Source organism: Martes martes, assembly GCF_963455335.1.
Source record: "Martes martes genome assembly, chromosome: 10".
NCBI classification, from domain to species: domain Eukaryota; kingdom Metazoa; phylum Chordata; class Mammalia; order Carnivora; family Mustelidae; genus Martes; species Martes martes.
Window position 1 is genome coordinate 57806193 of NC_137898.1, and position 22089 is coordinate 57828281.

The 22089-nt window shown below is 50.0% G+C and overlaps 1 protein-coding gene across 20 annotated transcripts; it reads right to left on the reverse strand.

The window, feature by feature from the left end:
* Positions 1-600: 600 nt before the first annotated feature.
* PGAP2 (post-GPI attachment to proteins 2) lies at positions 601-21939 on the reverse strand. Of its 20 annotated transcripts, none has more exons than XM_080815335.1 (8): positions 21861-21924; positions 16308-16458; positions 13964-13984; positions 10911-11085; positions 2775-3027; positions 2532-2638; positions 1813-1921; positions 601-1614 (listed from the first exon to the last, which is right to left on the reverse strand). In XM_080815335.1, exons 4-8 carry the CDS (start codon positions 11073-11075, stop codon positions 1484-1486), a joined length of 765 nt encoding a protein of 254 aa, XP_080671461.1. In that variant the 5' UTR covers positions 11076-11085; positions 13964-13984; positions 16308-16458; positions 21861-21924; the 3' UTR covers positions 601-1483. The 20 variants fall into 20 exon arrangements, with proteins under 20 accessions (XP_080671461.1, XP_080671479.1, XP_080671477.1 ...); XM_080815347.1 differs by lacking the exon at positions 16308-16458 and adding an exon at positions 6799-6967 and having other exon boundaries at positions 602-1614; positions 2544-2638; positions 21861-21933; XM_080815334.1 differs by lacking the exon at positions 16308-16458 and adding an exon at positions 6799-6967 and having other exon boundaries at positions 602-1614; positions 2532-2671; positions 21861-21933.
* Between the last annotated feature and the right edge of the window lie 150 nt (positions 21940-22089).

Genomic DNA, 22089 nt, shown 5'->3' on the forward strand with positions numbered 1-22089 from the left:
CAGGGGATGGGCATGGGCTAGGGCTCCCCAGAGACTGGGAGCCTTTTGTTTCCTGTAAAAGGGGACAGGAGACAATAGGCTTCATTGTGGGCCCCCACCCCCCAATTTCCCTAACAAAGCTCTGGGCTCCCTTAGAGGGGCCAGTCAGGGGCCCAGCCACTGACTCTGTAGTGGACTGGGATGCAAAACCTAAGGAAAAAACTCTGATCTAAGGCTCAGAAAGGGAGAAGCTGAGAGCCACCAGCCTGCAGGCAGGTGCTCAAAGTCATGCATTTGTTTGAGAGCTGTTCCCTTACACCCCCAAGGGGACAGGGTTTTGGGGGGGGGGCGGGTTTTTACCAGACAGAGCTGGGGCTGGAAGAGCCTGTGCCTCAACTGAAGACTTTGAGTTATCCCAGCTATCAAGCCTAGAGTCATAACAGGGACAGCTCAGTCACTCCTGCTCACCAAAACTGGGGCTTAGACCAGCCTTAGAAGACTCCAGGCCTAAGGTGGGAAGCCGCATGGAATCGTACCTTGCCATGGACTTAATCCCTCCATCCTGGAGTCTGTCCCTCACCTCAGTTCCATAAAACAAAGATAAGCCTAGCCCAGGCTTTTTGGGGAAAAAACAAAAAGAATTTTATTTGAAATAAAATGTACAATCCAAAGAGGTCAGGGCATGGGGCAGTAGGGAGGATAGGGGACACCAGAGAGCCCATTTTGGGGCAGGAATCTGCCTCTGACTCCACCTCACACCTTTGCCAAGGAGGAAGAGTCTGTAAGCCAGAGATTTCAGAAGGGAGGGAAATACGTGCTGTGCCAGCACTCCTTCTAGAGCAGGTTGCCCTTCAGGTATAGAACACCACCTCCACAAAGTAGTGTCAGAACCACTGGCAGAGCCCATGCAAATCCTACAGCCCTCCTCCCCTGCCATCACCCACACGGACACGCTGAGGCTTAAATAGGGAAGCATACACTCTAAGTTGGAGGTGAAGTCAGGGCTAGAACACCTGAGCAAACTTAGCACGGGATGGTGGCCCTAGGCCTGGGTATGCGCAGGACATGAGCAGACACATGAGTCAAGCAAATGACCCGGTGGTGAGAGATGGCTGTGGTTTTCAGGTAGCAGCCACTGTTCAGTGGTCCCTGACCTCAGCAAGAGGTGGCTATGTAAAGGCCAAGAACCGATTCAGTGGTTATGAACCTCAGGACTTTTTTTAGCACCAGATGGTGGAGCTCTCCTGCCAGCTCAGCCTCTTGGGGCCTCTCAGATAAGGGTGATGCTGCTTGAAGGTTCCTGTGCCTTCAGGCGGGGTGAGGGAAAGGAGAAGCCAGCAGGGCTGCCTGAAGCCCTGTCCCATGCCCTTCCTCCTTTCTTCCCCCGATTCCCCCACTTAAGCATGGCCCACAGAGGACACAGGGCGGGGAAGGCCAGAGTGTAGTGTCTTGTTTCTAGTTTCTGGGCAGTGGACCGCCTCCTTCCTAGCAGAAGAGAAAGGGTTTAGAATCGCTTTTCCTCAGGTTGGGAGGTAATGAGCAGCTCCTTGTTCCCGAAGTCCCACCAGGCCGTCATGTGGAACGCCATGTTGGTTAGGACGACAGTGTATTCCAGGATGGCAAAAATGGTGTACACTGTCATGAGAACACAAGAATAGGGCATGGTGAGCCTTCTGCCCCCAACCCCCCCCCCCGGGGCCTCTTGGTAAATCACAACCACATTTCTGCAGTGGGCGCAAGCCCCCCAAGACTACTGCCATAATGCACACTACAGAAAACATGACAACTGTCCCAACAGACACTGACCACCAGTGGATCCCAGCCTGGCCTCACCTCCAGCCTCACAATACATGTTGTGCCGAAAGTAGACAGCCAACGCCGTGAAGAAGGAGATGAAGTTGATGATGAAAAGCCGCTGTTTCCAGTTGTAGGACTTGCGGTCCTAGGGGATGGGCTATCTGATCACTCTGTAGCCCTTTGGATATGTGTGGGCAGCCTCCCCTCCTGGCCCCAGTTCCTAAGAGCTGTGTCTTACCTCCCTGGGTTATGGAAGGGGGCACGGGCAAGGACAGCAGCAATGATGGGCATGTTCCTATCCCTGTGTTCACGAGGATAATGAGGCCCTTCTCACTTCAGCCAGTTGGAATATGAAAGTTACTTGGAGTCACCCACCAACCTGACCCCTCCACGTACTACAGGGGGAAGAAAGGTGTGTGTGTGTGTGTGTGTGTGTGTGTGTGTGTGTGTGTGTGTACACTGGAGGTACCACAGACCGCTGACACTGCTCCTAACCCACAGCACCTTGGGTGCTGTCCCTCATCCTGCCCCCACTTGGAGCCCCCCAGCTCTGCTATCTTCTAGTCTCCCATACCACCTGAACATAGTCCTAGATTCGGCCCACTCGACCACCCTCCACCTGTCCCCAGGTCCCAGCCCCAGCCCGGATTCCCATGGGAACTCCAGCTCCCACCTCACCGTGACCCGCATCCTGAGGACAGGTGTCCTGGATGTTCCTCTGGGCCACCTGGAGCCCCACTAGGAGTAGACCGTACCTCCTGACTTACTGTGTGCTTCTTGGTCAGCCGCCAGAGAATGCAGGTGAGGAGCATGTGACCGAGGGATGAGGCGATGAACACAATGAAAGCATTTTCATGGATGGCTGGGGGGAAAGAGGGGGGGTTGGGAGCACACCCTGCAGGGAGCATCCAAGCATCCAAAGGTCTGAGGGAGGGCGGGGGTGGGGGTGGCCCTCCCCAACCCTTCCCTGCTCCTCCTTCCCTCATCTGGGCACCCACTGAAGTCCTCGGAAGAGGAGACGTAGGTGAGCACGAGCAGCGCCAGGTTCTCCACCACGTTGAGGCCGAAGTTGAGGCGACAGAGTGGGCGGTAGCCGGGACACGGGGACGCGCAGCTGAGGTAGTGGTTCCAGTAGGCGAAGGCCACCAGGAAGCGAGGCGCCGAGTGCAGGCCGATGCAGAAGCGCCACACATAGCGCTGGGGCACCTCCCCACCGATGGCCGAGCTCACCGAGGGCAGATAATTGGGCACCTAGAGAGTTGTGAGCTGTCTGGGGACAGGCCTCTGCCGGGCCCACCCACCTAGAGAGGCTTCTCCCTCTGTCAGAATCACCCTGGCTCTCCTGAGGCCCCACTCCAGCCCCTCCCCTTCCAGGAGATCCTCCATGCACCCCCAGAGCACTCCTGGGAAAAGTCCCTGCCAGGTCCCAGCTCCCCCACCACCACCACCACCACCAGGGTGCTTGTTCTCATTCCCTGGGCAGGCTGGGGTGTGCAGGGACTTGATGGGACTCTACATGGCTACGGAAGCTGGAGACAGATTCAGATGCTCTCTGAGCCCATAGCACAGAGCTTTGCCTTCAATAAGGCCCTGTGGGAGGTTCCGTGAGCCCAGGACCCTAGACTGGATAGATAGTCATGAGGACAGGCCACCTGAGCTTCCTTGGGCCAGTGCTGGAAGCACTGGGCAGCCAAGTTGTTCTTCTGACTCCTCCCAGCTTCACTTATTCTCTCGGGTAGATGTGCCAAGGTGGTAGAGGGTACTGTGAGATCCTGGGGGGAGCTGAACATGCTCCCCCAACCCTGAACATGCTTAAGAAAGTGGGTGCTCTTAACCTGGGATGGTCTAAGAAAAGGACCCTTTTCTTGCACATCTCCCCCATTCATCTTTCTCAAAGCTGGAATTCCTCATTCCTTAAGGAACTGGAGCACTATTCTTTAAAGTTGAGGAAGGAGGAGGAGGTCACGCACACAGCTGTGAGGATAGGTGTGTTGTCTGCATGAGAGGGTGAGAGGATGAGGGATGAGTGAACAACAGTATAGATGCTGACAGGAGAGCCAGGGCTAGGAGGAGGATCTCTCAGACTCCAGGGCCTAGAGCAATGCTTCTACCTTGAACATGCATGTAACTCACTGGGGATCGTGTGAGAATATAGCCAGTCTGGACTATGGGAATCTACATTTCTAAAGGATTCTAGGACTGAAAGCTACTAGCCTGTTGTACACACTTTCTGTGGATTTTTTTAGACTTCCAGCAAAAGCCAGAGCAGGGCCAGGCTTCAGAGATGCAGTTCTAGAAGATCCTTTCCTTTCTCTAAATGGGGATGCGGTCTCCATCAAGGCTGGGAAGGAAGGTGGAGGAAGCTCACAGAGCAGGGGTCAGCCTGGGGGCTCATCAGCCAGGGGCTTCGAAGGCTTCCCAGAAAAGGAGACAGATTGCCCTCAGCACTATCAGAGGAAGCTAAGTGCAGAGCTCTTGGAGAGAGGGTGCTGCTCTCAAGGCGATGGCTTGAGATATATAGCTTGAGACCAGGCTCAGACACTCTGAGTTGTCAGTAAAGAGGCAGCATGGAGGCTCTGGAGCCACGCAAACCCGGATCTGTATCCCATCTCTGCTTTTTTTTTTTTTTTTTAATTTTATTTATTTATTTGACAGAGAGAGAAAGAGATCACAAGTAGGCAGAGAGGCAGGCAGAGAGAGGGGGAAGCAGGCTCCCTGCTGAGCAAAGAGCCCGATGCGGGACTTGATCCCAGGACCCTGAGAGCATGATCCGAGCTGAAGGCAGAGGCTTAACCCACTGAGCCACCCAGGCGCCCCCCATCTCTGCCTTTATTAGTTGAGTGACCTTGAACAGGTCATTTCACCTTTCAGAGCTTCGATTTCCTCACTGAAGAAATAGGGATACTACCACCTACCTTGCAGGATGATTGCAGATACTGAATATAATGTATACAGAGCGTCTGCGGCACAAATGGCTATGGTGATGGCTTTCATATGACCTACTTCCCTGAAAAGCCTACAAAAGAGCTGGTCACTATGTGGTTCTTGAAGATGGGAAGATCGCATATGAGTGAAAGGTGAGAATCATACCTTTGCCAGAGATTTCTGAGACCTCCAAGCCTCCTTACTGTTCTGCCCCTCTGAGTTAGTTCCCCTAAGTAAGGTAGTCAGAGTGCTGCCTCCACTTCCTAGAATATTCATTCTGAAAACTCCTGCCCCAACCCTAGCTACTTTAAGGGGAGCGGAACCAGCATGAGTTATGTAGTTATGTGTGTGTGTGTGTGTGTGTGTGTGTGTGTGAGTATGAGCTTCTAAAGCTTGGCTGGGAGAGCCCAGAGCCCGGAATGATGCTGGAAAACAGGTAAAGAGATGGCAAAGACCTTGGGGGACACCTCTGGAGGAAGGAAGATTTCATAAACTCCTCTCAGAGTATGGGTGGAGGTAGGCTGCTAAGAGCAGGTATTTCTTCTTATCTATCTCACTCTCCCCCACCCCTCTCATGCACACACACACGCGCGCACACACACACGTATAATCAGGTATAGATATTCACATATGTCTCCCCATCCAAAGCACACGAGTTCCCCGCTCACCAACTGTGCCAGCAACATCAGGAGCTATCAGAGACCAGCTATCCAGTTCACCTTAAGTTTTCCCATGAGCTCAGAGCTAGGGGTGCTGAGATGGGAACATAACCGCTTTTCCCCAAGAACACAAACCCTCCACTGGCATGGAAGACCTGGCTCAGTGGATCTATGGTAGGGCAGTAGATCAGAAATTCACATGGTATAAAGGGTGAGGGTCCAAAAAATTCCCTACCATAGCACCTCAGATTTGACCATTAGAGATTAATTCCTTTGATAAAAATCCCCCAAAGTTATGGATGACTTTTCTGTCTACTGCCCCCATCCCTTGCCAACTGGACACAACCTCTCATCCCTACAATTCAACCTGCTACCCTTCTCTGGACTCGATCCTCACCTCTCTAGCCTCATAATCCTTATTTTAGCTCTGGTCTCCCCAGTAGTGTGAATTACTACACTAACCTCTTCACTTCTCTCCCTATACTTGCTCCCTGCCCTTACAAATATTCTCTACTCGGGAGCCAGAATGGTCTTCTAAAGCATAAATCTGATCATGTCCCTTCCCTGCTTAAAATCGTTCCAAAGCTCACCACTGCCCTCTGGATAAAATCAGAAGTTGTCAGCCTGGCATTCACAAAATCCTTCTTTACCCCCATAGCTGCAAATGCCCCCTGCTTCAGGAAGGAAGTCTTCCCCAACATCTAGGCTACACTAAGTGCTTGCTCTGGGCCCCCTGATCCCTGTGCTCCCCTTTATCACAGTGCCTCCCATCTCACTGTGCTCGACCATCTGTGTCTGGGACTGTCTCTTGTAGGATGAGAGGCTAAGGGCAAGTGAATGTTCGGTTCCATGCCCCTGACCCAGAACCTCTACCCCTGGGCCCTCAGAAAGGCCTGGTGGACTGCTCATAGAGGCAGGAAGTCCATCTAGGTTTCTAGCTAGCAGAGCCCTGAGTGGACACAAGTTGTGGGGCCCAAGGTTGTCAGAGGGAGAAACCAAACTAGAAGATTCCAGGGCAAGGCTTGGGGGTCCTCTTGGCCAGGCCCCCAGTCTCAGCTAAACCCAACTACAACGTCTCCTGGCTCCTGGCTGCATCTGACTCCCCAGTCTTAGCTTCCTTCCCAGTCTGGTCTTTCTTTAGCCTCCTCCTCCCTCTCATGACCTCTTTTGCCTATTCCCCTCCTTTCCCCTCCCCTCTTCCCTCCACTCCGTGGCACTCTCTATAATCTTCTCCTCTCAGAGGACTGTGACTCCACTCTCACTGAGTGTCTCCCCACAAATTCCCCCAACTCTGACTTGCCCCCGACTATCCCTTCATCCCTTCCCCTCTCTCTGACTCTCCACCTCCTCTCCTATTCTCTGATTCCACTCTCGTGGCCATCTCCCAACCTGGCCCTGACCTGGCCCTGACCCAGGTGCGGGGGAGCACGGCACTCACCCCACAGTCAGTGGCCACCGTGTACTCAAAGTGGAACACCAGAGACCAGATGATGCAGAAGAAGAAGCCGAACATGGGGAAAGTGAGGATCCACCAGATCACGGCCGTGAAGCGGAGCCGGAACACAGTCCCGTCTGGGTCCAAGGGGTGTGAGGCCGCAGAGAACATCCTGTATGGAGTGGTACCCAAGCAGGGTGAGGGACACGACTTGGGGCCTGGTGGGACACGTGGGCCTCAGGAAATGAGGACTTTTCTGGACGTGGCTCCTCTGGGTAGAGGGAAGAGCCAGAGTAGAAAGAATGCAAGGGGAAAAGGAAAGCAGTGCAGAAGATCAGGAGGGCAGAGGGAGATGGGGAGGGAGCCCCTCAGTCAGGCGGGGTCAGCTCTTAGGAATCCCTTTGGCACATACCCACTCAGAAGGGTCAGAGGTAGAAAGGTTGTTATTTCTGTTCCACAGAAGGAGAGAACTATGCCAGGATCAAACATTAGAACTAAGGTCTCAGCCCCTGACAGCCTGAAGCTCCCAAGTCAAGGCTTTCTTTAGGCCAGATAACCTAAATGAAGGACCCTTGGCTCAGCCTCAGCCCTCCCACTGACCCCGTCTGACCACATTCCTGCTCTTCACCCAAGTTCAACCAGGAACAGTGGGAGTGCCCAGAACATTTCACTGGGGTCACAGTCTGCCCACCAGCCCACCCCCAGGCTCAGACTGATCCAAGCCTCAGGCCAGCAGTACTGTCATCTCAAGATACCAGGGTCCCTGCAGAGGCCCAGACCTCCATCTCCTTCCTCTCTGCAAAGACCATGTCACCCAGTCCAAAGGTTATGGGAATCTAAGGGTCACGGGAATCTAAGGGTCACAGGAATCTTCTCCACTCACCCTGAGCCTGTCTGCTGGGCCGGACCTAGCAAGGACAGACCCAGCCCAAAGGAACTGACCTTCCTCCAGTCTCTTTTCCCTCTAGGCAGAGAACTCCCTCCTCCCACCTCCCCCTGCCCCAACCACCATGATTTGCAAGCTGGGTTCCCTTCTGGGGGACAGACAGAAATGGCTTTGTATTAAAAGCCCTAGGACCAAACTCCCCTTGGGACACATACCTCCCTCCGTTAAGGGAATGCCAGTCCACTAGTCCAGCTCAGCATCAGGGAAATGGGGGAGGAGGCTCGCACTGGGCAACACTCACACTGGGTGCTGATGGATGGATCCAAGGCTTGAGTTGAGGGCTCTAGCCAGATTGAGACTATTCTAAGACTGGAGGGTCCCACCCCTAGTTCCCCAGGGCCTGCCCTTCCGCCCACGGAGCCTAGATCTCCACGCCTGCCCAAGCACACGGCCCTCCCAGGACCAACAAAACCATATCATAAACCCTGGAACACTCTGCAAAGATAAGAGTGATAGTGGCTAACGTCAGCCTACGGAAGCTTCCTTGCCAGGGATGGGTGTAGGGACCTTTCTGAGGGTTGTATCCTGGGAAACAGGCAGGTTTCTGGGAAGGGAAAGGGAGGAAGTAGAATAGGATTTCACCCCTTTTTGCTGGAGCAGAGTAGGTCTGTTGGGCCTCACTGGAGTGCCAGCTAGTCATAGGACAACAGATTCAGGATCCAAATGAGATCTAGATGGGCCTGAATATGCCGTATCAGTGTCCAGCCTCCTCTGCAGAAGCAGCTAACATCAGCCCAAGACGCCCTAACAGGGGTCTAACAGCCAGTAATAGGAATGTAATGGTCCTCCTTTTGCCTCTACTGCCCAGGCCATAGGAAGTCCTATGCCTCCTCGGATGGAGAGAGGAGGGACCAACTGGGCCAAGGCTAGGGGAACATGTCCCGTGAGGTTTACCCGAAAGAAGTGGAGCTATGCTACACAATAAGAGTAAACTCAGGGACACCCCACCCCCCCGCAATTACTGCTGTCCCATCTCTGTGGGACTGGCTTGACACCAGTCAAGGAGAAAGGAGCTCTCAGGTTCCCAAAGCAGAGCCAGGGCAAAAGCAGAGATTCATCAGAAAGAGAAAGCGCGCTTGCTACAAGAAAGAGCTTGCTAATTGTTAGTTACTGGGCCTCCTTGGAATAGGCTGTCTGGAGAGGAAGGAAGCGCCGCATCACTGGAGATGTGCAAGCAGAGGCATAGCCATCTAATTATAGATTCGTTAGACTAAAGTTACTTCTTTTATTCCTAGGGTTGGCCATTCAGGGAATACTCTAGGTGAGAAATTCAGAACAGACATCCACCTAGACTGCCCCTAGGTGGCTATAACACAGTCATCCCAGGGAGTGGGGACAAAATCACCCCTGGGTCACTAAGCTCACTCAGTCCTGACCCAGAGGGACTAGGTACCTGTGCCACTATGCCTACGCTTTAGCTCCCTAACTAGTATGCCAAGAATGGGGTCTAGGTATGTCAGGTATGCTGAGTTATTGATCTCATTAGCCCTCAGAAGACAGCGATGTGGGGCAGAGCAAACAGCCTACTCCTATTAACTCCATATGCTATACAAATATTATAATTTTCTGTATGGGCTATGACTACAGGCCTTCTTTTTCCCAGGGTACTGGGCTGGTATGTGTGTGTGTGGGGGGGGTTGTCCTGTTTATTTATTCAACAAATTCTTTCTGATTCAGATGTAGTGCCCACCTTGAAGGAGCTCCCAGTCTGGTGGGGAACAGAGACACAAATATGATGTGACAGAAGTGCAGGAAAGATAAAACAGGGAACTCCCAGAGAAAAGAGTGATTCAGTTTGCCCCAAGGAGGCTAGGAAAGGCTTTTCAAAGGAGGTGACACCTGAAAAGGGTTTTGCAGGATACAAAGGAGTTGACCAGGGTGAGAGAAACATTTGAAGCATTATCTAAGGTAAAAACTAGTTCGGGAAAGGCTATTGGTTGGACCCTTTCTGATCTCCCCCCGACCCAGATCACCTGAGCACCCTCTTTTTTTCCAGTTCTGTTCATTCTGATAGCTCCCAGCCTTGGGTCTCATCAGAATGGCTGCCCAGAGCTTAAGGCCAACATCTATTCAATGACGAATCAAGGAGAGGGAAAACTTTCAAGTCATATGAACAAAGGAACTAAGCCCCACTCCATACTGCCAGCCACACCCCAGTCCCAGCCCTCGTTGTAGCCCTAATTCTGGAGCAGATACTCTTTATAGAGAGGCAGGAATCTGAGATGAGGGGGGGGCTACAGAGTTCTCTTGATGCTACTGCAAGGGTCCATGTCCAGTCCCTGGCTCTTTTCTACCTACAGCCCCTAAGCTCTTCTTCTCCTGCCCTGCCTTCTAAACTGACAATTTCCTTTTCCACCTCTGCCTTCTGCTCCTCACCCTTCACCATTTCCCAAACCACCTTCCTATTCTTCCTCTATTTAGAGCTGTATCCTGGCCCTGAGGAGGAGGATGGGAATTGTCAACTCGATTTTAGACATGGGGAGGCTCAGTTTCTGTGTCTAGGGTAATAGAAAGTCAGTAGATGAACTAAGAGTGTAACAGAGGTCAACACAGGCTCACCCTCTTTACTCTGAGATACTACAGAGAAAACTCATGTCTTTCCTTCTGGCCCAGCATGCCATATCCCAGTCTAGAAGGTGTATGGGTGCCTATAGGAACACAGCCCATATACATATATGGAACATACCACACACACACACATCATCATCAGGCCCCCATCCAGACATGCACAGATACGGTCTCTCCCACACACAGTCGTGTCCCTCACAGTCACACACACGCATACATAATCACATTCCCCCAGAGACAGGCACAGCCTACAGTGACACACTAAGAGGCTCCAGTTCCTTCTAGCTCAGGCCTGTTCTCTCTCCATCCCTCACAAAACCCTGGGGCTCCTGAATCTACCCTGCTGTCAAATAAGGATTGGGTTCTCGGTCCTGGGACTGCCCAGCTTCAGGGACTGCAGGCCCTAGTGACCTCCATGGAAAGTGGCAGAAGGCTCATTCCTGAGACCTGGATTTGCAGGCATCCTAACCTCCAGCAGCCCAATTTGTTTGGTGGACCCCACTGGAGGCCTCGCTAATCCTAGAACAATAGAATCATGATCCAAAAAAGATCCAATTGGGCCTGAAGATATCGTTTCCCGACCCCCCTGGGCAAGCCCTACCCCACAGTGTGTGGCCGTAGTCTCCTTGAAGTGGAAGAGCAGGGACCAGAGGATGCAGAAGAGGAAGGCGACAAGAGGACAGCAGACCGTGACCAGGGCCACCAGGGTGAAGCGGAGCCGGACCAGGGTCCCATCCCGGTCCAGCGGCAGTGGGACCTGGTACATCTTGTCAGACCTGGGGATGAAGTAATATGCTGTCAAGACCCAAGGCAGCAAGGCTGGGACTCAGTGGCAAAGCCAGCTCTTGTGCTCAGTGCTCAGCTTAGCTGTGCTATGGGGTGAATGGTCTGAGAAGAAAGCCATCTAGCCCCTAAGCTTGGACAGCCCTGTCCCAAAGAAGACTGACTCAGAATCCCAAGAGAATATTGATCCTCAATTTCAGAGGAAAGACAACAAACCCACTCTGTGCTAAAAACAAGGCTTGAACAGATAGGGAGAACCTCTTCTCCCTTATGGCTGGCTTTATAGCAGGAGCTGGTTTAACTGGTCTCTCTTGTTTCAGGAACCAACCCTAAAACCTTCCAGTGGACAGAAGGGCCCATCTCCTCCCCCAGGCCTTTGAGCCTCCAGGCTTCAGGGCCTCCCATCAGCTCTCCCTGCTTCACCCACTGGCTCAGGACCTTCTGTACCTTCAATCCCTTCCCAGGTTCTGTGTGCCTGCACCACAGAGCACAGCAGCAAGGCCTCCATGGAGGCCAATAGGGCCCTGACCCCGTGCTCGTCCCCGCCTGCTGCCTCACGTGTTCTGAGGGTGAAAAGCTTTGCAGAATCAGGCCTAGTGCTGGCCTGGGCTTGCTGTTTGCTGGAAAGAGCTGCCTTGTCAGCTTCTGGAGGCTTCCCAGTACCCATGGGGCCTGTCCATCCCCATCCAGAGATGAAGTAAAGGCTCCTGAGGACTGTGACTGCCCACCCCCCCCCCCAGATGAGGATAGGAAGGTCAGGAACTATAATAACCAAGTACACACCAACAATCCCAGTCTCCGTCAGTGCACAGAAGGCGAAATTGAGTCCAAGAGAGGAGCAGGAACCTGCTCAGGGTCACACAACTTGAAGGAAGAGCCCACAGTGGGGAGATGTGGGGCCCACAGGATCACAAACTACAACCCTAGCCTTCTTTGACCCGTTCCTCTCTGGGCCAGAGGTCTGGGCAGAAAGGTCAGGTTAGGTCAGATTAGGAGGGGAGAGAGAAGGGGTGCCTGTCCATGAGAGAAAGAAAGGTAAATCAAATCCTGTATAGACGAGTCCACAAGCCCTGGCCCCACTGCAAAAGACAGAGAAACCAAGACGCAGAGAGAGGAAGGTTCTTCCTCAGAGCCCGATGCTGAGACTGATAGAGAGCCATCCTTGGAACTTGGGCTGCTTGTGGCCAAACTAGGGCTGGCTCCAGATTCATAAAGAACCCGCCCTTCTGGACTCAAAGGTCTTGCCAGATCAAACCCCAACTCTTCCCGGCCCCACCCTCAGGAAGCACCTCTTGGCATTCCAGAAGCGGGTGAATACGCCTCTGTGTTCTCCTCCATCTTCCCTCACCTGCCTCTCTGCCAGGCCAGATTAGGCAGCCTGCCCCAGTTGCCCAAGTTCCTTTCTCTCTTCAGGGGCTAGGGATCTCCCAGGCGAAGTGGAAGTGGCTCTGGGGACCGCCCAAATCAAACACGTTTCTTGGATCGTCCCCAAATGAACCGTAAATCCCCAGAGGTAAGGGGAACAACTTCCACACCCAGCCCAAATCTTAATTCTGTGCTTGTAGCAGCATTAGCTCCCTCCCTCAACCCAGCAGCTCTGGATCCCTCAAGAACCACTGGGATGCCCAAACTGAAGACCAGATCCTCAGGGAATGAATATGCACTGCCCAAGGCAGCGGGTGGAGAAAGAGGCTGGAGGAATGGTCTGTTCCACAGCTTAGAGGTATGCTGGCTCCCCTTTTAGCTGTGTGACCTTGGACAAGTCATCTAACCACTCTGGGCCTTTCCCCCAGCTGTGGGACATGAAAATCAGGAGGTTTAGATTACTAATAAGGCCATTAAAACATGGCCATTTTACTCCTCCAGGTCTCAGGACAGGGAGCTCACTACCTGAAGGGCAGCTGTTCAGTCCCAGTCAGCTCTTAACTGCTTCAAAGGGACTACTTAGCTGGACACTGCTTTCTTAGAAGTACCCCTATCTTATCTCCAAAGGTCCCAGAGATCTTCTCAGCCTCCAGCGGGAATCCATACTTACCTGGCACCTCCTGAGCATGAATAGCAGTTGATACACTTGGCACACATTGTTTCTTGTAATCCTCACTATAACTCTATGAGGTAGGCCCTATTGCCTGTGCATTTCCATTTTACAGAAGAGGAAACTGAGGCTCAGGGAAGTTTAAAACACTTGTGCAAGGTCACAGGCTAATAACTGACAGAGGTGGGATTTGAAATTACTTCATGGGGTTCCAGCCCCCCCCTCCCACATCTCCATCCCCCGCACCTAAAGAGAAATGCCAACCAACAGTCCTTGTGAAGTGAAGGGAGAGCTCAACCAATGCACACCCAGCCACCATGACGGAGAGTAGAGGGGGAGAGGGGTTGGTTTAGAAGTTGGGACAGCAGCAGATCCTGGGCGAGCACCAGCACAGTCAGAGCGTGGGGCTGGGCCTTGAGGAGGCCGGACCGCGTGGCGGAGCTCCCCCAAGTGGGGTTGCCCGGCAGTCCAGCACACCCATTCCCATACTCACCCAGGATGTGGCGGCGAGGAGGCCGCATCAGCGCAGGCCAGGCGCTGGGGGAACCCGAGCGGAGCCCAGGCCCGGCCTGGGGCAAGCGGCGGGGGGCGGGCGGGAGCGGGAACGGCGGGGGCGGGGCCAGCGCGCTTGGGGAGGAAACTGCGCCCAGATCCTCCGTTGGCCCCTCCCCACTTCTGCGGACCTAGATTCTTGGCTGTCCCCCTCAATCCCGCGTCTCCTGGTGCCATGCTCTCCAGCTCTCGGCGGCTCCACTAATTCCCGCTGCGTGGGGACAGCCGGAAGAGCCCTGGACCCCTGGTTTTGACACGTTGGATAAGCCACCTTGTCGCCTTACCTCTCAGCTGTGTTCCATCACCTGTTGAAAGAACATAAAATTAACTCAACAGGGCCCCGAATTTTCCAATTTCCTAACCTCAGTGTCTCCTGCCCACGCTCCCATTCTAGCCAAATTGTCCAGCCTCGCCCTTCTGAAACATTACAACAGCTTTGCCCCAACTTCAACGCCCCCTCCCTAACTTTGCTCCCCAGAGCCGATTCGAGCAAAGGGAAGTGCACCTTATGGGTAGAGAGAGATGGGTGAGAACCACCCCAAAAGCTCTGGGCCAGAACTGTTCCCACCTTTGATCAGGAGAGGGCGCCCTGTCCTGTCCTACAGAACATAGCAAGGCTCTCCTCTGCTCCGCCCCCGTCACTCCCCCGCCAAGAGAGGGTTGAATCCCAGAAAGCAGCCCCCAGGGGTCCCTCTCCACTCTAACTGACCCATAAAGGAACCTAAGGAGGACTCGGGATTGTCAGAGCACCTGCAGGGGGTAAAGGACCTCCGGAGCTAGACATGGTCACCATCACATTTTCCTATTTAAATCCCCACAGTAATAATTAGCACCTTTTGAGCACTTTCTGTCTTCCAAGGACTTTTTTTTTTTTTACTTTTTATGCATTATCCCATTTAATCCTCATAAAAAGTGCATGAGGTAAATACTATTACTATTTCCGTTTTACCAGTGTAAAACAGAAAAGATATGTTACCTATTCACACAGTTACAAATGTCAGAACCAGGATCAGGGTCTGACCCCTGAGGGCATTCTCTTAATCCCCATACGGTTGCCCCTGGAACGATGGTGAGTTTGAACAGCACAGGTCCACTTATACGTGAATTTTTTATATGTATATAGAGAGAGCACAGTATTGTAAATGCATTTTCTCTTCCTTATGACTTTCTTTAAAAACTGTATTTTTTTACAGTAGGCTACACACTCAATGTGGGGCTCAAACTTAAAACCCCAAGATTAAGAGTCACATGCTCTGCCAACTGAGCCAGCTAGGCACCCCTCTCTTCCTTATGATTTTCTTACTAACATGGTCTCTCTGCCTCTAGCTTACTTTATTGTCAGAATACAGCCTATGAAACAAAGAACATACAAAATATGCATTAATTGAGTTTGTTATCAGTAAGGCTTTGGTCAACAGTAGCTATCTGTAGTTAGTTCTGGAGGAGTCAAAAGTTATAGATGGATTTTTGACTGTGCCAGGGTTCAGCACTCCTCACCCCTGTGTTGTTCAAGAGTCAACTGTATAGTGATGCCTGGGTGGCTCAGTCAGTTGGGCATCTGCCTTCGGCTCAGGTCGTGGTCTTGGGGTCCTGGGATTGAGCTTCGCATTGGGGTCCCTGCTCAGCGGGGAGTCTGCTTCTCCCTCTCCCTCTCTGTTCTCCCTCTTTCTCTCTCTCAAATAAATGAATAAAGTTTTAAAAAAGAGGGGGGGGGCGTCAACTGTATAATGTTAACCCCACAAGGTAGCTATAATAATCACCACTTTGCAGGGGGGCATACAGAGGCTCAGATTTGATGAATTTACCAGAGCTCTTTTTCATGTGTTAACTCTTGTTCATTTATTCAGCCTAGGCCCTCCATGTGGCTGGCCCTAGCCGGGCAATGGTGGCAACCTAGAGATCTCTCACTCCTGTGGGTTCCAAGTCTGGAGGGGTGATGCCCTTTTTTTTTTTTTAGATTTATTTATTTGTTGGGGAGCAGGAGGGTGGGGAGCACAAGCATGTGGAGCAGCTGGCAGAGGGAGAAGCAGGCTCTCTGCCGAGCAAGGAGCCCAATGTGGGACTCTATCCCAGGACCCTGGGATCATGACCTGAGCAGAAGGCAGACGCTTAATCACCTGAGGCACCCAGGCATCCTTGGGTGCCTTATTCTAAAAACTTCTTTTGTTGACCTTGAACTCTCCTCCACCCTGTCCTTTAAGGTCTCGGGACAAATGAACAATTCGTAAAACTTTACTAAAAGAATGATTTCCTTTTAGTTTCATTAACTAGATGTAGGTTTCCTACCTTAGGGTTTCGTGTCATCCCTTTTTGTTTAGCTCCAACCCACAGATGCCTGCTCCTGGCCTTTATTCCCTGTCTTAACACCTTGTCTGTTTCTTTGGCTCTAAATACCATTTCCTGAGGCTGGGTCCCTTCTCTCCGCCTCTAGACTACCCCCAACGTCTGAAACTTGAGGTGCATTAATCTTGCCTTTAATTCTTTGGTGATTGGGGCAATTCACCGTCCAGTCCTGAATCTCAGTTTCTTCATTTGTAAGATGGTTTTAGGAATATCCACAGCACAGCATTGCTGTGAGAATTAAATAAAGTAAAATAGAAGTGTGCCAGGCATGTGGAAAATACTCACTATATCATGACTATTAGGACCCCATGTGGAAGCTATAGCTTGAACCGGTCCTGATTGAGCCTTTTCTGAAGTGTGACCACAGCTGTCACTGACCCTCTCTGAATCTGTTTTGTCCACTGCCAGTTTGAAAGCCTCTCAGCTACCTTGATTTCTGTGAGGAAAAAGAGAAGAGAAGAATGAATTCTTACTAGGTGCCAGGAACTTTCTGTACCCTTTCTAATTTGATCCTCTTAATATCTGGTGAGGTAAATGTGATGGAATCTTTGTACAGATAAAGAAGTTGAACAAGCATCTAAGCCTCCAGTCTCGCCTTCATTCAGCGGGTACTCGGTGTTTGCCAAATGGGTATTTGCCCATTGTCAAAGTAGCTGTTGCTGCAGTTGAAGCCTTCCAATGTCTCCTGTCCTCCTGGTTGGTTTGCCTCGTGCCTGGACATACCCCAGAGAGGCCTGTGCCTGAAATAGCACCACCCCTTTCCAGCTTTGGCCATCATCACTGCTCCACTCCCCCATCCACACACACATACCAGATACCCCAAAGCTGACCAGTCACTTATTTACAGGGATGTCCCAGCCCCCAGTAGAACGGGGGACGGTGGGGAGCTGGGAAGCGGAAAAGAAGTGAATGTGGGATGCACTTGTCAAGGAAAGCTTCCTGTGGGTCTCCTTCCCTGGCCTCCTTGCCCTTTTAGCTCTTCATCATCCTCCACTTACAGCCACATTGGCTCTTCTTAAAAAAAAAAAAAAAACAGATCTGATCGCCTGCCTCCCTTGCTGCAAACTATTTAGTAACTCCCTATGGCTTATTATACCTATAAAGGTATTAACTAGCGTCACACTTAGGAATGCATGTGGTAACTTCTAGGGAGATGACTAAAATTATATAAGAAGGTAATTTAATTTCTAAACTAGTACAGGAGGAAAAACAAAATAATTCAAAAGAATGGTAAGAAAGCAGAGATTTAAATGCAAAATAAGCAATTGAAAAGGTGGTCAACATCATTAATCATTAGGGAAATGTTTATGAAAACCACAATGAGATGTCACTTCATAGCCCCTAGGATGGCTATAATAATAATAATGAAAGGAAAACAGCAAGTGTTGGCAAGGACATGGAGAAACTGGAACCCTCATCTCCTATTAGCAGGAATACACAATAGTGCAGCCACTTTGGGAAACAGTCTGGTAGTTCCTCCAAAAGTTAAACACAGGGTTACTATAGGACCCCATAAATCCATCCTAGGTATAAACACAAGAGAACTGAAAACGTATGTCCACAAAAATCTTGTACACAAGTATCCATAGCAGCATTATTCATAGTAGTCACAAGGTAGAAACTCAAAAGTCATTCAACTTTTGAGTGTATAAATGAAATATGGCTTATCCATAAAATGGAATGTTATTCTACCATAAAATGGAATGAAGTGCTACAACGTGGATGAAACTTCAAAACATTATGTTAAGTGAAAGAAGTCAGACACAAAGTCCACATATTGTATGATTCCATTTATAGGAAATGTCCGGATGGGCACATTCATTGAGACAGAAAGTAGATTAGTAGTTGCCAGGAGCTGGGGGAAGGGGGAGATGTGGAATGACTGCTAATGATCTGGGGTTTCTTTTTTGGGGTTATGAAAATCTTCTAGAATTAGTTAGTGGTGATAGTTCCCCAACTTTGTGAATATAGTGGATCCGTGAACAATACAGGTATTGGAGGCTAACCCCTCGCAGTCCAAAATCCAAGTATAACTTTTGATTCCCCAAAACCTTAACTACTAAGAGTCTACGGTTGAGCAGAAGCTTTACCGATAACATTAAACACTTGACTAACACACACTTTGTGTATATGTATTATATACTGTATTCTTCCAATAAGATAAGCTGGAGAAAATAATATGTTATTAAGAAAATCATAAAGGAGAGACAATACATTTATGGTACTGTATTATACTTATTGAAAAATATTCTCTTATAAGTGGACCTACTCAGGGGTGCCCGGGAGGCTCAATCTGTTGAGAGTCTGTCTCTTGGTTTCAGCTCAGGTCATGATCTCAGGGTCCTGAGTTGGAGCCCTGTGCCAGGCTCCCTGCTCAGCGGGGAGTCTGCTTGAGATTCTCTCCTTTTGCCCCTCCCACCGCTCCTGCTCCTTCTCTCTCTCTAAAATAAATAAATAAATAAATCTCTTTTTTAAAAAGATTTTATTTGTTTATTTGACAGACAGAAATCACAAGTAGGCAGAGAGGCAGGCAGAGGCGGGGGGTGGTGGTGAAGCAAGCTCCCCGCTGAGCAGAGAGCCCGATGTGGGGCTCAATCCCAGGACCCTGGGCTCATGACCTGAGCCGAAGGCAGAGGCTTTAACCCACTGAGCCACCCAGGTGCCCCAAATAAATAAATCTTTAAAGATAAAATAAATAAATGGACCTGCCAGGTTCAAATCCATGTTTTTCGAGAGTCACCTGTACTAAAACCCTTTGCATTGTATACTTTAAATCGATAAATATTATGTTACGTGAGTTATATTTCAATTTTACTTAAAAAATTTTTTAAAAGATTTTATTTTATTTATTTGACACAGAGAGAGAGAGCACAAGCAGAGGGAGAGGGAGAAGTAGGCTCCCCGCTGAGCAAGGAGCCCTAAGCAGGGCTCAACCCCAAGACTGTGGGATCATGACCTAAGCCAACGGCAGACACGTAACCAACCAAGCCACCCAGGTGCCTCTATAACTCAATTTTTTAAAAATCTGGCAGAACTGGGCCTCAAAAAAAAATTATTATTATAAAAGAATCAAAATGGAAAAGAGAGTAAAAGAAAGAAACAGAACAGGAAGGACCAAAAAAAAATGTTAGATAAATTCCTGAATATACTAGTAAATTCTTTAAATGCTGTAGTTCAAAGTCAAATGTATCCACACAAGATTTATGAAAATCTAATTATATGCTATTTATAAACATCATCCTTCCCTATCAGGTTGTAGGAAAAAAGGAAGGAAATCAACAATTACTGGGTTCTTACTGTGTGTCAAACATGTGCCTGGTCCTTTGCAAATTCCCTTATTTGACCTTTACAACCACCTTACAACATGGGAAGTTTTGTGCCCATTTTATAGACAAGGAAGCTGGGTCACAGAATACTTAAATAATTTGCGCAAGGTCTAAAAAGTAGCAAGACTGGCACTTGAACTTAGCTGTTTGATTCCAATTCTGCCACTCATTCCAATGCACCACATAAGAAATGCAGACCATCACTCTGAAAAGAAGTCTCTTGCCCTTCCCTGATTCTGTGGTCCTTAAGGGTCCTGTCTCCTCCCTGAGCACCAGTGCTTCAAAGATGCATAGGGTCAGTTCCCAGAGTATGTATGTGAGAGACTGGGGGTTCCTAAGACAGAGTTAGACTTTCCTTTGCTTTGTCTCTCCTGGCCAGAGCAGAGTGTTGACATGCAGACCTCTCTGGGCTCCTGATGCCCAGGAGAGGGCTTGGCTCAGCAAGCTTTTGTGAGCATGCACAAAACACCTTTTCTTTAGAGGGGAAGAAGGAAGATGATAATAATCAAAGGGGTGTTATGAGAATTGGGCAGAGTAAGAGTATGTGGTCCACAAAGTCCTTCCTAGAGAGGTACCTGGGAATGACAAGCTTGTGGGCCATGTGCCTACCAGAGGACCTAACGAGAGGTCCTCCTAAGTAGAAATCACCAGAGTTATAGGAAATTTCTCCTTGTGGCACCCCTCATCCAATGTCTCCCCCTCCTGTCTTCCCATGAGTATGCACTATTTAAGGATCCCAGCTCCTATAAACCCACTAGTACTTTGGACTGAATATATTGACTTATTCACTCAAAACATACTTTTAAGCCCCATTTCTGTGTCAGTATCCACGTCTTAGAATATTTAGAATGGAAATTCCTTGATATTTATTTATTTATTTTTGAGACAGTGTGCATGCGTGTGTGAGCAGGGGGCAGGAGGGGCAGAGGGAGAGAGAGAATGTGAAGCAGGTTGTACGCTCAGTATGGAGCCTGACTCAGGACTCGATCTCTCACGACGCTGAGATCACAACCTGAGCTGTAATCAAGAGCCAGACGCTTAAATGACTGAGCTACCCAGGCGCCCCAGGAATTCCTTGACATTTTTAAAGAACAGGAAAAATTATCATTTATTAAGGGCTCCCTGTATACTGGGTACCATACTAAATGCTTTATCTCATTTAATTCTCCCAACAACCCTAAAATTACAGTTGCTACCCTCATTTTATAGACAAGGAAACTGAAGTTCAGGTGTTAAGAAATTTGCCCAAGTTCACACAGCTAATAAATGGTTAGGCTCAGATTTAAACCCAGGGTTCATGGACTCAAAAGTTCCACACTTTACTATTATTCTACTTAAGACAATAATTCATTCATTCATGGGTCGCACATTTAATGTGGACCTAATGTGTGCGGGGCCCTAGGGATACCAGAATAAATAAGTAGTGGAGAGGCTTAATCATAGTTGGGTCTCAGGACTGGAGGGTGGGAAATCAGAGCTTTATGAGGGCAGTGAGGAAGCTCCAGTAAATTATCCAGGAAGAGTTAATGACTTTTTAATGTAGAACACAGGCAAGGGAGGGTGGAGGAGAGGAAGGGATGTTTGGATGCAGAAGTAGGGGCAAAGTGCCTGAAGTCAGATGTTTAAACTAGCCTTAGCATTTGACCATCCATATATATTTTTTTCCTTAGAGCATCTACAATGTACCAGATTTCTCCTATCCATTATCTTATTTCATCTTTACAACCACTCCATTTTTGACAAATGAGTTATTCCTAATCCCTTGCTACCACCCAACACTCAATTTAAGTTCATCTACTTTTGGGCAGAGCCTATTTTCGTTTTCTATTAATCTTCCAAGCAGAAGGTGGTGGTGGAGAGGTAGCCTGAATACATTTTGCTTTCTGAGGACAGTTCCTGCTATTATGTGTGGGACCCTCAGTCACTAAGTCTATTTTCTAGAACATGCTCAACTTTCTCCCCTGTAATATCAAGTGGGGGAGGGGAAAGAAACTCAAATGAGTAATATTCAGGTCTGACCTCCAAGAGCCTAGGCACAGAGGAATGAAAAGTAAACAGTAGGATACAAAGTGACAAGGCTGTAACAGAAGCCTGCGGAAGCATTAGCCCAACTCTCTGAGATCCGGGAATGTAACCCAGAGAAGGTGGGCATATTTGAACCAGACCTTTAAGAATAAATAGGAGATCCTAAAGTGCAGGTGGTTAAGAAGTTCCAAGAATCCTCATTTGTAACATATCCTACCCTGAGCCGTTTCCTTAGGGCATGCTTAGAGCGTCCATTCTAGGGATTTAGAGAGGGAAAGGTTGTGATAGGGGTGGCATGGGTTGGGAAACCAGGAGGCCAGGTTTTGGGGCCTCAGAGCAGCTGCAGGAAAGCTACTCGAAGAGACAGACCTCCCAGGAGGGTCCTCCGCCTCCGCACGTGGTCTGACCAGGAAGTGCGGGCAGTACTACGGGGAAGCCTTCCCATCACCGCCCGCGGACTGGGGCAAGGAAAGGGTAGAATAGTTACCATGCCATCCAGGAGCCTCCCTTCTGATTGGCCCGGGTTTCAGCAGCCCGACTGTCTCGGCTCCAAGACAGGGGGCGGAGCCTAGGCATAGCATCACCACCTTTCTCCCACACCCCGCCCAGTGCACCGCAACGCAGCCACTCACAGGCCCACTTCGAGGGGGCCCTGTATGACATCACGACTCTCCTCCAGCCAGTCGCGGCAGAGAGGGGCGGGACTACATGTCCCT

Bases quoted from the DNA above. Each gene is read 5' to 3' on its own strand.
- PGAP2 (XM_080815346.1), bottom strand. From the start codon at position 11,075: ATGTACCAGGTCCCACTGCCGCTGGACCGGGATGGGACCCTGGTCCGG. The intron at 7,006-10,910 runs GTAGGGCTTGCC...CCAGGCCCCAAG, and splicing joins CTACGGCCACACACTGTGGG to TCGTGTCCCTCACCCTGCTT. The intron at 1,922-2,531 runs GTACGGTCTACT...CCCATCCCCTAG, and splicing joins AGCACACAGTAAGTCAGGAG to GACCGCAAGTCCTACAACTG.